The following is an 18,241-nucleotide window of genomic DNA, read 5'->3' as shown; positions in this document are numbered from 1 at the left end:
TCTGAATTTTATAATTTTAAAAGAAGAAAAGCGAAAAATAACTAAAGACATTTTTCTATATGTCTATCGTTAAACGTAGGCCACCATCATATAAATTGCAGAATAATAGGCGCGTTTTCCGTATCATTCTCTCATGTCAAATGGAAATAATCATACGAGTAACAGCATTCACGTAGAAAGGACTCCAATCCTTCGTAAAGTTCTTCTAAAAGAAACGAGTGTCTTGAGAAGCGCAAAAGTCCCCAGTTTTCGGGAAGATGAGTAGTTGAATAACTAACAATGTTTAAAGTAGTGATTTTCCGTGACGATATGTTCGAAGAAATCGAAACTCATGAAACACATGAAAGTATTTTAGATGATATCGCCGAATCCGCGAACTCAGTGACATTAATCGCGAACCCTTGGCGGAAAGGGAGGACGGGGGGGGAGGATAAGATAGCGAAACCGTGATCAAGAAGAATTCCAGCGAAACATAAAACAGTACCTGCCTATACTTGTTTCTACAAGGATCATTTCTTTTATATCTCGCGGAAGGGAGACAACTTACGCAGACTACACACGCGATATTGCCGCACTTCTTTTTATACAGAATGTCCCCGAAATACTCCAATATTCCAATCGCTATCATTTTAACCAAGCGAGATCTTCTGAGGAGATCATCTTGCTATCTTTCATTAAGTGCACAAATTAATTCGGTACCTTTACATTCGATGTCTTATAACTCCATTTTAATAAAAAATATTTTTTTACTCTTTTCCAGTTTGCAAATGTGTCTCTTCGTTGTCCAAAAATCATTTTGACGAAATAGACATCACAAAACAACAGTAAACACAATGCCTGTTCGGGAAGCAGTATTTAAAACAGTTGTATTTTTGTATTTTATTATATAACAAAATAATGCTGCCAAAGTCTTGGAAATGATTTGTTCTACTCTGGGTAATAATACTGGTAACTCACAGAACGTGCAAAAAGTTATATCAGAGATTTTGGAGATTTTATCATATACAGCAGAATAACATTCAATCATCATATGTCACAAAAAAGACAAAAGATGTCATTTATATTTTAAACTCTCCTTCATTTTTCTCGTCGAAATGTCACCTGTTCCACGGCCGTCCCCCAACCTAACTGACATACTTTAAGAGAGTGGAAGAAGTTCGAAAATCTTGAAAAGTCTTTGTTGACTCAAAACTACCGTCTTTCCCGTATTCGTCAACTGTTGTCAATAAAGGGGGGGAGTCACAGAAAATAATGGAAATTACTTTAAACTCTTAAACCTCTATTTGATTTTTATGAATAAACTTTGAATTTTATGTAAAAAGGCACCGAATAAATTTGTACACCTAATAAGTTTCAAAACTTTTAAAAGAATAAAGTGCTTGTACAAAACCTTAGTTCTACTAGCAATGTGTACAGAGAGACTGATTATTTATCTTTTACAATTGATTTGCGAGAAAATAAATTAGTTGCGAAGAAAATCACAAAGGACTACCTAAAATAACCCTGCAAAAATATTTAAGAAACCGGTGATATGCTTCATATCCTATATCTCTTCTATTTGTAATATTTTCGTTAAGTTTCAATTACTTATTTTTATTCGTTTTTGTTAAACATTCTCTAATAGAATGCATCCCGTTCTTTCTATCTAAAGTACATTTTGGCCCTCGCTTTTTTAATTTTTTTTTTCTGTTTACTTTAATTTTTTCTCGTTTATCTTCCTCATCTTTCTTGTCTCAGAAAATAAACACCGTTTATTATCCTGTTTGCCATCTCCATTGAAATGTTATCTAATCCCGCATATGGCTTCACGCCTCAATTGCTTGGGTGTGACAACTGAACTTCTTTTGCGAGACATCTTTTCCCTTAATGCCAAATAATCGCACATTTCGCAGCTGTGAATTTCTCGGCTTTTTTCTAATCTAAATCATTCCTTTATTTACGCCTAAACAAATGTTTTTCCACAATGTGATCAATATTTCTACGAGAATAGGTTCGCTTTACAAACAGAAATCAATTTTTGCGCGAACAAAAATAGTTTTTATGAATAATTTTCTAAACCTGTCCATGGACATAACGTGATTTCCCGATAAGCCATTTCTCCATTTGGAAAGTCGAAACGCGTCACCAGACATTCGTATATATATTGCACGTCGTTTGTCTGCTCGTTTATAGTATGTCATACGTGTCTCCCGTGTGTCTGTGCGTGTCTGTGCGATACAGAGACAAAATTAAAAGATAATAAATGAAGAATATACGTGTACGATCTCTGGGACGCGAGGGGAATATTAATCGGATCGATTAGATCGCGAGGAAGAACGGCGGAGCGACTGCTTAGTGTGACGATCGGTGCTTCCGATTAGCCTTATCATCAAACAAAGTTACTCTCATTGTCGAACGAAATACGTTGTATCGACGAGTCACCGACTGTTCGTTTGATTTTTAACATACAGTCATCGTTTCTATCCTATAAATGTACCTCTGAAGACATGATAAATGAAGGAGCTAATTATTTGAAGCACTAAGAATGACAAAAAGGTATAAATAAATTGTTGTTCAGACTTTTCGTTTTACGAAGCAGTCTGCTTTAACTCGGAGTTTATTTTTCTTGCGCAAAAACTGCAAATGTAAATAAGAAATGCAATTTTTTTATCAAATCTTAATGCTTAATAATATTTTCGTATCAATTATTAAATACATTAATCAGTTCTATAGATTGCATGTCGAGTGACTATCGAACTTAAAACGCAATCGTAAATAGTCACAAATCAGTTTGGAAACATGTAGAAACAAGGACCTAAAATTTTTAGTTTCAAAAAAAAATTTATCTTTTATTTTCTTTAAGAAATTAGTCACCGTGATTATATATTAATTTCTTTATATAAAATATTTTGGCAATATTAAAAGTCGTATGTCAGTCAAGCGACGCTTTGTGTCATTCTCAACACTTCATTTGCCTGTAAATATCTCAAAAGTGTCAGCTAGCGAATCCTGAGATAAATATTTATGTAATCGCCAATATCCAATTACTGCACGCGATAGGCATCGCTCGTAAATCGATGTGAGTCGATAATTGGAGGAAAATGCAACCATAAACTCCATAAATTCGTACTGAATTCAATTACCAGAATATGATTAACTTACAGGAAAATATGTCAAATGATTGACGTGCGTTAGAATAGATCCGTCAATTAATCATATTTTTCAAACAAATTTCAGAAACAGGCGACAAGGATAGATGAAAAAAGAATTGAGAGCGACGAGAATTGATCAAAATGTCAATTTATTTATAGCGGATGTGCAAATTTATTCAGTAAACGTATCTCTCATTCGGGAGAATACGTTCCGAACGGAAATCGTTCTTGCATTAAATCGATTTTACGAAGCCTAAATATAAAACGACATTCTAAGATCTAGTCGACGTGTGTATACAAAATAATTATTCTGTGTATGTGTGATGTATAGAGAAAATGTGTAATACGACAGAAATCGTTGTATAGAAAATAATGACTGTAAAACTCGATGTATTCTGACAAACAGCACCAATAAAGAAGGCCTAAATGGTACGCGTCTTGTGTTGCGTTACTTCCACGAATGGCGTTTATTAATTAATCTTCTCATTGCGACTGTTATTTCTTTCTGCAAACTTGTGATAACTTATGTCCGATCGATTTCTACTCATAGAAGTTTCATCGAAATTGCAAAAGTTTTTCCACTCATAATCTTCTCATAGAAAAAGTTTATGGTGGAAATAACTGTGCAGTAATATGAAATCATCAATTTCCCTGCAAACAACGAATTGATTTCTGTGTCGAACTCTAAAAACTTTAAATCGCTGTGTGAGCCGCAATTATACATAATGTTGTCTTTTTGTAACAAGTAAAAATTTTATGAAAATCTTTATAAATATTCTATTTTCATTCTAAATTAATGTTTGAATACCAGAGTTGATCAAAATTCTTTTTTTACTAAACATTGTTTTTTTTAACACTCTAGCGACGTATTTAATACTCTAACGACGTTTTAAACAGCCTTAAAAAGAATCGTGTTTAAAATTCAAAAAATGCTCCAAACACATTATTTAAATTTTATATATTATCATAATTAAAAATTTAATTTTATTTCTATATGTAAAAATTCAGTTTAATCAATATTATCTCTTTCAATAATATCTCCCTTTAAAGTACGATAACACGCGATGTTGATCTTTGCATTCTATGACCCGACTATAAAATTTAATCGACTCTGTCATCAGTCTCTATTTATAAACTTCGCAGACGAGGAATGCGACGTCGAGCAAATCGACGCAAATTCGGCGAGAGACCGGCACGCCTGTCTGTCCGGGAATCGAAGTGTCCAACAGGTGGTTCACAAGTTATAACTTGTCGCCTATATTGCATTTACGTATCCTTGCGAAACCTGCTGACACGACGCAAAAAAGAGAAACCTCGGATTAATGTGAAGAGTCGCGTTTAGCCGGAACGAGTCCGGGTTTCCGATGACGTCACGAGCAGTTGACTCCTCGAGAAGAGAATCACGTTGCCTCGCATCCGCATGACGATCACTTGCGCACATATTTCTCTCTCTCCTCCCATGGTCATCGGAATTCTTTATTTTCATTTTCTCGAGAATTTTCAGGTCTATTTCTGAGATTGCCCATTGAAGGTTTATTAAAGAGCCTACCTTAGGAATGTTCTTTTTCTTTACCTTTAACCTACCTTTCTTTACCTTTACCTTCACATCTCTATTGTTGTATTACACTTAGCGATTCTGAGCGAATGGTTCTCAATGGTATCCAAACATTAAACAACGCTTTTCAGGAAAACGGGGAATATATCAACGGACACTTTTAAGCGTACGTTTCGTTTATCGAGCTTGGCAACAGCGAGAAATCAAGTTCAAATAATTAAATATATAAATTACATGCTATAATTAAATGAATTTAATTGTCAGAAAATCATTCAACTTATTCAAAAATTGCTTCAAATTCTGAGCGCACTGTTGCAATTTCACCAATACTGGCATACTTTGTTTTTGGATAATATTTCTTGAACAAAACTTTAAAAACACTGGCAGAGTAAGCAGTAATAATAGAATTCAGACACAGGACCTTCAACCGTTCGTAGTGAAGGAATCAACGGTAAAATAAATTGATGAATTAAACTGCAATGAAATATATTTCTATTGCATTTACACAGTTATTTAACAAAGTGTATAAAATAAAATAAAAACTAAAATTGAACTTTTAAAAATAAAATTATTAAGAACTTTATTTCTTTATGGATTTTTATGGGTAGCTATTTAAAAACTTTTATTTCCTGATGGATTTTATGAGCATTTAATTACCTAAACAGATCATATTATTAGTATAGTGATGACATAGTGCAATTCTTAATTTTCGAAAAATAAAGGGCTATCGCTTTACAAAGTATAGTTACCAGTATTGGCGACCTTCCTCTAAATATAAAAAAATCTAAGAACCTATATCTTTCGCGTTACTCGATTCTGAGCAGAGCGTTAAAGAATGTAAAGGCTCGAGTATCAGTCGAAGGCCATCGTGCACTACGTCTGGCGACAGTATCGTTTGTTAAACGGCAGTCGTCTCTGCCATTTGCTCGTTTCGCTCCCACCTTCTCTCCCGCATAACCGTCTCTCTCCCAAGCCCAGTTATATCATATCTTTCCCCGTTCGTGTGTCTTTCTCTCTATCTCCTCGTCTCTGCCCCTCTCTCTCTCTCTCTCTCTCTCTTTCTCTCTCTCTCTCTGTCCCCCTCTCTTTCATTCTGTCAACCTCCCCCGCGTCTCTCTCTCTCTCTCTCTCTCTTCACGCTGCCGGTCACGTTCTCCTCCTCCTCCTGGGCGAGTACCACTTGCGTATCGGTCGGTCGGCCGGTCTGGTCCCTTCTTTCTAGCGTGTTTGCGCTCAGTTAGCTCGGTATCGCATTATGCTACGGTCAGACCGCGTCGCGGGGTGCTGCAACCGTGCCGTGTCAGCGCCGTGCCGTTGTTGCCCGAATCGCCTCGCCACCCGCGGTGCACCCTCAATTGAATCGAAGAACACCGGCGGGAATACCTGTGGCGCGCGGCGGCCAGCCGCTGGCATGCGAACTACGGCGGAAAAATGGGAAAAACCGCCAGCAAACTGAAGTCGCGAAGGAGCCAGAGTCAGTGCGAATTTCCCTACGCCACGCGTGATACCACGCGGCGATCACTCGTTTGTCTATCACTCGTTTCTCGCGTTTGCCGCCCTGTCGAGTAGCGCGCGTTTCAACGGGGGGTGGCAAACACGCGGAGATTCTTGCGTTTACGTGCGCAACGAGGTGCATATTTGCAGGGGGGACAGACAGACGAAGACTGCTGAAAATTCATGAATATTCCTGCGAATTGTGCGTCCATCTCGCTGGATTATTTTTGAGTTAATAAGTACGATAGATTATGAATGCGTCGTGCACTGTCGGTGTGTCATTGACAAACGAAAGGCGATAGTGCACTTTATTGGCGATAATATATTATACACGCGGATCGTGTTGCGGAGGCACGTGTGCGCTCCTTGTAATTCCTCCCCCCTCAGCCCCGTCACCCGGATCCGCGCATCATCCGCGCGACGTTACGATATTGTCGAGAAAAACCGCGTTCGCAAACCGATTGTAAACGTTACGTAAGGTCCCAGTGTTGCGCTCGCAAGAGGAAATGTCGGTCATCGCGGCTGATGATTCGACACGTGCTACCGCAAAAGAGTCAACATGAGAGACTACGTGGTTATCATTCGAGCCAATTATACCCTTCTTGGAGTTTCCGGAATGGAGTTACGAAATGATTCAGTACGCCAGTACGTCAATTAATCACCGAATGGTTTTAACGAGGGACGAATGTAAAAATCTCGATACGTTTATTGTCGAGCGACGCCTACGACTCGATCATGGGGGCGTGTAACATTTCGAATTGAAGTGGACTCAATTATCATTCAGAATCAAAACTAGCTAGAATGAAATCCACTAGAAAAATCAATTAATCATGTCATGAATGTTGCTCAGTTCAACGAATAAAAATAGAAGAAAGTAGAAATTAAGGAAGTTCTCCAGTCTTTTCATACAATATAAAAATTTAACCAAATTTCGAAACTAAGTTTATAATTAATGTGTAAGCATTCCTAATTTTTAATTTTTTGACTGTGAGTTTTCTTTAAATAATTTTCTAAAATATTGAGAGCGAAAGAGAAAGAGAATTTTATAAGAAAAACAGATTTAAAATTAAATAACTTCTAATTCAAATAAATAATAGAATCATGTCAAAATTTTATACAGTTACTCAAACGTAACAACAGAATAATCTATGAAAATTTTTAATTTGGTAATACTTTGCAATGTGACACATCTTTAAGAAAAGGAGTGAACACAATTGTTTGCGAAACTCGTGCACTGGAATCCACATACGATAAACCTACGACTGAATCATATTCGCGCATCATATTCACGTGATGTCGTAAGGCTGCGGTGAAAGTAGAACTTTTTGCCGTATCCGAACGAACGCGAATGTGTAATTTACATGCCGTTACATAAACCGCATTCTTCCGCTATTATTATTATTTTGAAAATCGTGGAAGAACGCACTTTTTTTCCCGCAGCGCTGAAAGTCTCAACGAACGGCTCGCGTTTCGGTTTTGGTTGCTTCTCTTTGCAAACGAACGCGACTCGATTGAAATTCCTCTTGCGCGATACACGTGCGTAATTACATGCCGACGAAGGAAACGGAGACCTCTGAACATAGAGGTTACAATCGCGTAATACAAAGATACTGTTTGACGAAAATAAACGTTGACGTTCAAAAACATACGTGCAATTTCCTAACATTGTGACAATAATATTCTTTGCTTGAAGTTGACTTTTAACAAAAATATAATTTTCTGAATATCTTTATTAATTGTAAAATTATCAATTTGTAAAATCATAATCCATTCGAAATTAAAGAAATGTATTACGTTTTTATTTTTTTTTTTTTTGAAGGAAATTTTTCTATAAAAACTTTTTTAATTTAATATCTTAGTTTGAAAAATGACAAATTAATTAACAACTTTATAGAAATTAGTTTTTTACCCTAAAATACTTTGGATGATATTCTGAAAAGTCTACCTAGTTGCGCCAAACGAAATAAATGTTTCGCTTTTTAACTTTAAATTAATTTATCACAGCTCTTTTTCGAAAAAGTGAACAGCTGGGATTCTCTCAGTGGAATAATTTTCCTGGAAGCCAAATGTGAGATATAAAGAGACGAACAGATTGTGAATGTTATCAAGCGAGTCCCGCATCAAGCGGTAAAATATTTAACTTGGTTTATCTCTACAGCCGTCTGTGCTACTGTGTACAATGGAAGTACAACATGGTCTGCAAAATTACGCATTTATACTTTTTTAAAATTACTTTCTTCTATGCGTAACTAGATATATTTTACATACGATCAGTGAATATTCCCTCTATCATTCCCGTTTTTAATCTATTTTTTTATTTTTCTCTCGTCTCTCTCTATCTCTCTCTCCCTGTTATGAACTCACGTCAAAAAATCGGAAGTCACAAGTATTGTAGTACAGTTCCGCAACGTACGCGAAAATCGAGATCAATAACTTCGCGGCGACGAGAATTGCGTCTAAACTGTCCCTCACTTTTGCGGTCGATGGCGCCTCTCTAAACATCGCATATATATCTCCAGCAAACAGGAACGTTATCACCATCGCCAGGTATTATGTTCGCTTACGAGGGATACCAGCGAGCGATACGCAGAAGGAACGAGTTATATATATCTATACATATATCTACACAACCACACACACACAGAGGCACACAACACACACGTATATTTATAGACAAAAAGAGAGGAACGAGCAGGTAGACGCGAGCAAGTGCAAAGGTGAGAAAGAGGTAGAGAAGTGGATAGCGGTCGGACATACACAGAAGAGAAAGAGAGAGAGAGAAAAGGACAGAGAGAGAGAGACAGGCGAACGGCTTTACAAACCTGCATTCCTTCTACTCCGCTTTTTCAAACGCGTACAAGCCGCCGCCGCCGGCCGCTGCATCGAGCGACCGACCGGCGGCCGCGGTGCATTCAAGTTCGACGCGAGCCGCTTACACGCGCGCGGCTCAATGAAATCGCGATCGTGACAAGGTGTATTCCCTCGCGCGAGTGTGAAAAGGAAAAAAAAAATGGAATCCACGAAACTGGGGGAGGATGGCGCGAGCATACGTGAGTGTAATGCCGGAACACACGTAAACACACCTCGTTTTCATATGTCGCGTCAGCCCTAGAGATTTGCAGCGGACGGAAACGTCAGTCGCGTGGATGTTTTATAGCACCATAAAATTGGACATTAAACGCGATTTGTATTACACACCAGCAGTGAGCGACGTGGCCAGTGAGCAAGGAACATTAAATCAATCTCTTAAAATGTTAATTTTATGTGGATTTTATGAAAATTATCGACATAATGTTTTATAAAATGTTTTTGAATGATTACTTCATAGCGTAATATTCCTAAACATTATAGTAACAGTGTAGAAATATCATTTTAATTGTTCTACTTAAACATTTTTAATACAATAACAACGTTGTATAACGTCAAGAATTTCTTTAAAAAAAAGGGGTTACATGTTATAAAAATTGTAATAGCGTTGTATTGATGATATCTTGTTAACTGGGTAATAATTAATACGTGAATATATATCCATCGCGCGAGCAAATATGCACCTCGTTCCAAGTCGCTTTAGAATTGCTTTCTCCCGACGTTACTAATCAGCGTCCCATTGAATCGCGTTTCATAAGTCATTCGTTCAATTTATTGCAGCCATTTCTAATAAAAAAATTTTACGTTTTAACTTTATCGCGACTTTCACACCTACGTTGCGCACGTCCGCCGATCGAACTCGAGTGGGGCGACAGCACTTTTATACGTAAATTTTATTTGCGGCACATTCAGGCATAGCATGGAGCTTTCGATTCCCATCTATGGGTACTCTGCAGAACCTAGGTACCAACAGCCGACGACGCAAGCGGAATGGCCTCGCCACGTCGGAATCGTCTAAGGATCTTCGGCAGAAGAGACACACGATACACCTGCAGCCGGAAGTGATCATTCAGAAGGAGCCGTGCCTGATCGTGACTCCGCCGTCACCCGAGGATCACGAGGATAACGAAGGGTTCGTGTAAAATACTTAACAATTATATACAGGAAATTCGCGAATCAAAATACAATGGCAAAAAAATTCGCAAATAATTTAGCAAAAGTTATTTATAAACTTTTTATTTCGGGTAGTGATTTCTAGAAAAATTTCAGGTAGTTGTATCGTCAAAAAATCTAAATAAATCCTAATTTTTTATTTATAATTGTCCGAACTAATATTTATTTTTGAAGAAATTGAAAGTCGATTGCCATTTGGGTGAGAAAAATTAAATTAAATACAGATTGTTAAACATTGACGCATATTTGTATTTGTTTAAATGATGTTAAAAAAAAGTTAAGTTGCCAATCACTTCAATTAAAAAAATTCATCTAAATTGTTAAATTTGGCAATTTTCTGATTTAAATCTAGCTAAATTTGTAGATTCTCTGGCAAAACTATTCTTTCCATATATTAAAAAAATTTTTACTTCAGCAAAATCGCTTTTATTCAGGATTAAATTTGACGTTTTTTATTTGTTTGGAACACTCGTATAAAAGAATTACAAAATTGAAAAACGTGAATGCGGGACGAAAGCTGCGAGAAACACGAATGAATAAGGGATTAAGTACCGTGCGGGCGACACGGCTTTTCGCTAAAGTCCAAGATCCAAAGTTACAGCTTATGAATTAGCCTCCTTTGAGTACATTCGAGATACCAGTACAGGGATATAATGCGCCTGGCGACTCTCAAACCGGTTTCTCTCGATCTGTACCTTCAGAATGACGCACCCCGCTTCCCCGTTTACGACTCACCGACTAACAAATGCGGGAATTCTGTAACAGGAAAATAAAACCCGGGGAAACTATAATCCGAGAGTCACCTGTCATCAACTCGAAAAGGTGTTCTCGCGACCTCGAGTACCGTGGGCCCATTCTAAAGAAAAATACGAGCGTCACTCCAAACGTTACGAGATGATTGACGGATCAAAGGAACCTATCGATCATACTCCTGAAACGTTCTCTCGCGATTAATTTCAGCAGTCCGATACAGAAGCGTGCGTCCCCCCGCGCGTTACTCGTGTTTGGATGGGATTCCCCTCTGGGCGGCTTTCGAGATAAACCCCGATGCAAATGCAGCAGCGGTCAGCCAGCAGTGACAGCAATCCTCGCGAATGTTACATTTGTATAATGCGAGACTTCATGGTGCTGACATTGTAACCCGCGGAGAGATAAACGATTTTGCAGCCGCTCTTCTTCGAACCGCGATTTTCACGACGGCGCGCAAGGCCGCTCCTTTGTTTCTCTTATTTGAGTTACGCTTGTCTTACGTCGAATTATCTTACGAGATTCGGTAACTACTAATCTCCTAATTTGTTTGATTTCATTTATACATACAGATATATAATTGATTTATAATACTATACATATAAATATAATATACACATATTATATGTATAAATAAAATGTGTTATAAATATTTAAAATATACATGTATTTTATTTATCTTATTCATACATGTTATCACACATTGCGTCTCTCTAACAACGCTGATAATAGAAAAATCTAATTATATACATGAAAAAAACGGTTTTGCTGAAATATTTAAAACTTTGACAGAAAATATTTTTGGATCTTCAAAATAATTGTCTAAGATCAATACTGATTTCACTAGAATAGAGAAATTTTTTTCAGCACTGCTCATCATGCTTGAGAGTCTTTCATAATTATTCTGATAGTTCAACTAAATTATTTTTAGATCTGTATGTATAAACTAGTTAAATTTTTAAATATATCAAAAAATTATTTTGTGTAATTTATAATATAAAATTCAAAAGTTTTTAAATAAAAAAAACAAGTCCAAAAAATGAAATTTTTAGAAAACAAGGGAACTTATCTTTAAATTATTCATGGTATAAATACGGTTATTAATTTTTATATTATTTATAGCTGCAATTAGAGTAAAAACAATGGCACAAATTTTATTTTCAACTTGATAGTTATATTTACTTCTACTCTTCTTCAACGTTCGTTACAGATAAATTAAAAAAATTTTTATTAAGAAGTAAGATTAATTTTTACATCTTTTTTATCGGCATTAAATACTCAATTATAGAGAAAAAATTTAAGTTAAAAGTAGCTGAAGTAAAAAATTACATTCTAAAGTCATTTCTTAAACGTGCGAGTACAATATCGGCCCAGTACATCTCGATGACGCCACTTATCGAACGTTTCCGGATGACGCAAGCGCACCTTGGCCGTCGACCCCCTCCGTATATACGCAGCCCCTTGTCCGACGAGATCAATAACCCCCGGTATCGACGGGATAACCCGGTCGGAAGCGATAAAAGCAATGCACTTTTACTCAGTCCTGCGTCTTTCGATATGATGAGATACGTAACGTGAGAAGCATCTATCGTCGGTGTACGCGTGTACTTCGATATCCGTCGTCTGTCAAAGCCGCTTGCTTTTGACAGGCGAGAAGAAGGGGCGGGGTGAGTAGGAGGAGCGGGTGGAAACGCGAACGAGGGCGATAACATCGCAGTAGTGTACCGTCGGGGGTTCAAAAGAAGCGATCGCAATTGCCGTCACTGGGTGAACGTAAAGTGAGGCGGATCTCAAATTTTTTTTTTTTACTTAATTCTCACATGCGAGTTAAAAGGGTGCGAAGGAAAAAGAAATGTACAACCAAATGACGAAAACACGGAGAACACATAATTTAGCGCGTTCGAGTCCATCGTCCAGTGACTGATGACGATTTAATGAAGTTAACAGGCCGTGTACGTTGGGCTGCTCTCTCACACCAGCAGGCGGCGTCGTTATTTTCTACGCGCTCGTTATCCGCGGCGTGGTCCCTCGTCGGATTTAACTCGCGGGTTAATCGCGTGCGGACGGACAAAGAAGTCGACGGGAAGAAAATGTTTCCCTTGGCACGCGCAACCAATCGTTCCTGTCTCTCTCTCTTTCTTTTTCTCTCTCTCCCTCGCTCTCTCCTCGCGATCTATTAATACCACTTGATGGTACCCCCGCGATACCCCGTGAAAATACGATCCTGAATCGCTGGTCAGTGGGGTGCGTGCGTGCGTCGTGCGTGCGTGTGCGCGCGCGCGCGCATACTCTCTGAACCCGAGACTCGCGGTCAAACCCTATCCGCCCGTCCGGAGAGCCGCAGCCGGAGCTCTCCTTCTGGACGGAAACCGGGGATTCCTCCGCGAGAAAGAGAGAAGGTCGGGCACGAGGCGCAGAGATGTGAGCGACTGAAAGTCTCGTTCTGACCGCCAGGACGCCGGAGGAAGACAGCGACGCAAGGGTGAACCGCCGCGAGTATCCTCCAAGCGAGCGGGAGTCACCCCCGACGAAGGCACCCGAAAACAGTAACAACCTGTCCCCGCCGATGGTGAGTACCTGTCACATCAGGCTGTTTGTCGTTGGAGTTAATTAAATTATCGTTCGTCGCTTGGAGAAATTGATATTGGATTAATCAGGTTCATCGAAACCCGTCTTCATTAATCATGAATATTCAGGCAGGGATCGATTTAGTTAAACTTAATTAATTCAACACCGAATGTCATGTATAATGTCTACTGTCAATGTTTCTCTGGTCGGTTGAAATCACGTGTATCTCGTGATTAAAATAAAATTAAATGAGAAGTGAAGTCTTTATTCCTTCGTTTCTTTTTGATTGAAGTTTTCGAAAAACCTAAAACTGGTCCCCGATATGTTTGTTCGTGAAAACTTTAAATTAATTTAAAAAAAAAAAAAAAAAAAAAACGCCGCGCCATCCAGAATATTTTCTACATCGCGTCTCTCATATAATTCGCGTAATCGATCAAACACATAATTATAGGTTTAAGTTAATGAAGCAGTAACGCCGGCTTCTTGTCGCCGCGGTATATAGGAAGCAATTAAATGAAACGATACACTCAAGTACAAGCAATGATGGGTTGCGCGATAGCCGAGCTGCTTGACGCGTCGATGACGAGTCGCAGACGACGATCGACGGCGACGTGACGGGGGAGCTCAAGGCTGCTCTCGTTAAGCCAATCTTCGCTGGACCGCAGACTCCAGTCTCTTTCCAGCATTGATTGCTACAATTGTCTTACGCGGAACGTTCACTCCTCTCTCTTTCTCATTCCGTATAATTAATCGACGATACGAGACTGTGCCGGCGTAATGAATTCAAATCGTTCGCGACAATAATAATTCATCATTTATATAAAAAATTGGCAGAGTCAAGTTTTCGATCGATGTTAATTGAACACTTTTTACTTGTCAATTTAACGATTGTGTATATCGATATTTCAAATCTCTTAATAAGCATATTTAAAATAATATATGTACTAGCAAGCGTAAAGTCTTTGAAATTGAATTAAACGCGAGAGTCTGGTAACATCAAAAGTCTGCTGATTTCGAAGGAGCCACCTGAGGAGACCACTCGCAAACTCTTGGAAAGAGAATTACGCCTTCTCGATCCTCGGGATCTACGATCGCACGCCTGGTACCATGGCAGTACATTGCGCGGTGGTCGGAAAGGTGCGGAGGCGGAAGTGCCGAATGATGGGGACTTCTTGGTGCGTGATTGCGCCTCCCAACCCGGCAATTATGTCTTAACTGTACGATGGAAAGGTCAACCGTTACATTTCGTCATCAATCGAGTAAGTTGCCATGATCAAATCAAGGAAAGTAGCTTTAAAAAAAGTCGTAAAAGCTATATCAAACTGAAATATCATATATCTCACGATATTTGAAATGTTTTAAATAAAATCTCTGTTTAATACTATGAAGACTGGGGTTCCGAAATTCACTGTCAGTGTATTGAAAATAATTCACGATCTTATGTTATAGATTTTCAGTACATATCGCGGCAATTTTTTTCACAGGTCATAATTCAACCTGATACTGTTTACGAAAGGGCTCAGTATCAATTCGAAGACGAAGCCTTCGATACCGTCGCCGACCTGATAACCTTCTACGTTGGTAGCGGTCGACCGATTAGCCAAGCCAGCGGGGCTCGAATAGTTACTCCAAAGCCCAGATCGGTGCCATTAACATGCGTCCCAGGGCCCACGAGTAATCAGCATTGCTCTAGTCCTTCCTCCACCTCTCTGTCGACCGGGTCACCCCCTCGTCTACCAAGAAAACAGCAACGCAGCCACTCTCTGACCGCTCAGCATCATGTGCCAGACCAGCATGTCGCTCGGGACAACAATCAACAAACGGGACAACAGTTACCAATCCAATCTAGCACTCTACCGCGTGTACCGCCAATTCAAAACCAGCCGCCCTCTTGTTCCCTATCGCTGGGTCGTCAAAAAATCACCCGGGTGATATCGGATCCAGCGTTACAGCAACAACAGCAACAGCCATTGAGTCTGAATCTTCAAAACGCTCTGAGTACGGCGCCCCCCAAGCCTCCCAGAGTACCTTACGTGCCGAATCATCAACATCACCATCATCACTATCATCATCATCACCACCATCATCATCAGAGCTATCAGGCCTCCGGCAGCGACAGCGGTAACGGATCTGGAGACAGCGAATTCGAGACCAATAATTCTGGTGGTGCTAGCAATCCCTCGGCGCCAATCAAGGGAGTGGTGATACGCAGCCATTATAACACCAGTAACGACGGTATCAATGGCAATGGCAATAGCGAATACGAATTAACGGCAGAGGAACAATTAGTAGTAGCTGCACCGTCTCTAGAAATCACAACGATGCTCGATATCGAAGGTTTTACAACACTGCTGTTACCAGCCGGCGAACACAAGCCTCTAGACCCAACAGCCCTGAGAGGAGTCTCGGGAATGTTACTGGATTCGGCACCAAGAGTGCTCGCCTCTCATCTCACGAAGCTCGATCTTGAAGTGGCGCTACAACCTGGACCGGGAAATAGAAGCGGATTAAGCGGCATCGAATTGGCGACTCTTCCCCACGGTAGACAAGCTAGATTAGATCTCATTGAAAGATCCGAATGTCTGAAACTGTTGGTGGCGGTCACCGTGCTGGCTGGCGCTACAGCTATAGGTGAGCTCTAATTTTTTTCAATTTTATTTTTTCCTTTTTAATTATGATTTTTTTTGTTTTTTTTTTCCCCGATTAATGAATCTCGAACAGCACATACTATGAATATTGTACTATAAGGAATACTTATAAAAGTCAATGAGAGAAAAAAGTACTTAAATTTACATAAAACAAGTCGTCGAAAAAAAAAAAGAACATTTAATTTTTTTACTTCTTAATGGCAATTGTTAATATCGCAGAGAGAGCGGCTACCATCAGCAAATGGATCAAAGTGGCAATTGACACTAAAACCGCGCTCGGCAATCTTTACGGTTTTTGCGGCGTAATGCTCGGCTTATGCTTGCCGCAAATTCAAAGACTGGCCAATACGTGGCATCTGCTACGACAAAAACACACGGACGAAGCTTTCAGCTTCGAAGCGAAACTAAGGCCTACTCTACGAGCCATGAATGAGTGCACCAATCCGCAGGCGCCTAACACAACACTACCACATTTGCTACCAATCGCGTTGCTTGGAGAACGTGGTCCCGAAGATGTTTTAGGTATTTAAAAAAAAAAAAAAATTATTCGCAAACTAGATAATCGATAAATAAATAAAAAATATCTTTCGCATAATTATTCAAAATACAACGATCTTTCGTTGTTAATGTCTTTTGATCATTGTTCTGTAATTATTAATTCTTTCTCTCAAAATTACATTATTTTTACTTATTCAACGAAATTTATCATAGGCACCGTAGCACCCTTTGGGCTCACGGCGGCGGTTCTTTCACCGTGGGAGAACTCTGCATCCGACTGCGGCCTATCGATCGTCTGGTCGCATCTCGAAGCGGCTCGCAAGCTGGCCGACAGCTTACCGCTTTTTCGTAGGAACGCGGAGATCGCCCTGGACGGATGCAGGAGCGACGAATTGTTATCGGACGCCTTTCGCACCGAGTTTCACATCAAATTCTTGTGGGGTAGCCGCGGTGCTACTGTCGCTCCGGAAGAACGTCACTTGAAGTTCATCCAAGTCTTGGACGCGATGTACGACAAATGCGCGACGAGCGAAGTGACCGCTTAAAAACACGACCAAAGGATCTCAAAGATCTGAATGGGGAGAGTCTGAAGGGTCTCTCTATGAAAGCTCATTCCTATTTCTCGAAGTACTCGGTGAACGTCACCGTGGGTTCTTTTAGATTTTTATAGAATGCGTCAGCTAACACGATAACGAGAAATTAATACTTCCGCTGCGCATAATTAAAGTGGCATCACCTTATTGCTACTGTAATCTCGAATCGTAGAGCATACCCCCGAAGTATCGAATGTTCTTCCACCTAAATCCAACGCTTGTTCCGAATCGTGTAAGCAACAGCACCCAAAGAATCGATCAAGAGGCTCGATTAAAGCCTACCCTATATCGTCAACCGTACTTAACTTTAATTAATAATGTAGTTCTATAATGTTATGTTGTAAGTGTTGTTCATATTTGTTTCATACTTAATATACAAATTAAAAAGTATCTCTCGTGATTTTATTTCCATCACAATTTTCATTAAGGCTCTTGAGGAAATAACTTCATAAAATATTACACACACAAATATTTAGAGATATTCAAAGAAATTCATTAAATTAAATTTTAATTAAAATTAATAATAAATAATTTGCAATTTTTTAAAATTCAATGTGCAGTATTCATAATTATCTTATAAATCATCTCATTACATAGTAATTTGCAAAATATGAATATAAAGTTCAAATTATTCCAATGCCAAGCTAATATTTTAAAAAGTAATTATTGCTCGCGGTTTTTACATTTGAATAAATTTTATGTTTTACATTGTTCAAAAAAGTACTTATTAAAACAATTATACAATTATTGAAAGGCATATAAAACTTTTCTAATGTTTTACAAATAAAAAGTTTTCTCTACTTCTAATTCTCATTCTTAAATTAATTAAATAAATAAGAATGATTAATTCTGCTAGTAACACAATATACAAAATAAGTTTTCAAATGTAATAGGCTGAATATCTCAAGATATGAAAGATATGAAAAAATTTTAGACAAAAATTGTATAGTCTACATAAAGAGACAG

The 18,241-nt window shown here is 38.8% G+C and overlaps 2 protein-coding genes across 6 annotated transcripts in view; one reads left to right on the top strand and one right to left on the bottom strand.

Annotated features, from left to right (window-relative positions):
- LOC105840057 overlaps positions 1 to 18,241 on the bottom strand; it is a 100,831-nt gene that overhangs the window by 80,995 nt on the left and 1,595 nt on the right. The window lies entirely within an intron of this gene.
- LOC105840056 (breast cancer anti-estrogen resistance protein 3 homolog) lies at positions 5,841 to 17,665 on the top strand. Of its 4 annotated transcripts, none has more exons than XM_012686786.3 (7): positions 5,841 to 6,160; positions 9,961 to 10,180; positions 13,423 to 13,537; positions 14,556 to 14,795; positions 15,021 to 16,167; positions 16,404 to 16,706; positions 16,896 to 17,665. In XM_012686786.3, exons 1-7 carry the CDS (start codon positions 6,118 to 6,120, stop codon positions 17,225 to 17,227), a joined length of 2,400 nt encoding a protein of 799 aa, XP_012542240.1. In that variant the 5' UTR covers positions 5,841 to 6,117; the 3' UTR covers positions 17,228 to 17,665. The 4 variants fall into 4 exon arrangements, with proteins under 4 accessions (XP_012542240.1, XP_012542241.1, XP_012542242.1 ...); XM_012686787.3 differs by lacking the exon at positions 5,841 to 6,160 and adding an exon at positions 8,015 to 9,230; XM_012686788.3 differs by lacking the exon at positions 5,841 to 6,160 and adding an exon at positions 8,016 to 9,230 and having other exon boundaries at positions 10,005 to 10,180.

This window comes from Monomorium pharaonis, chromosome 9 (genome assembly GCF_013373865.1).
Source record: "Monomorium pharaonis isolate MP-MQ-018 chromosome 9, ASM1337386v2, whole genome shotgun sequence".
In the NCBI taxonomy this organism is placed as follows: domain Eukaryota; kingdom Metazoa; phylum Arthropoda; class Insecta; order Hymenoptera; family Formicidae; genus Monomorium; species Monomorium pharaonis.
This window is presented reverse-complemented; position numbering and strand designations above follow the sequence as displayed.

Coding starts and splice junctions, on each gene's coding strand:
- LOC105840056 (XM_012686786.3), top strand. CDS start 6,118: ATGGGAAAAACCGCCAGCAAACTGAAGTCGCGAAGGAGCCAGA. Junction 6,161..9,960: donor GAAGTCGCGAAGGAGCCAGA/GTCAGTGCGAAT, acceptor CGGCACATTCAG/GCATAGCATGGAGCTTTCGA. Junction 14,796..15,020: donor TACATTTCGTCATCAATCGA/GTAAGTTGCCAT, acceptor TTTTTTTCACAG/GTCATAATTCAACCTGATAC.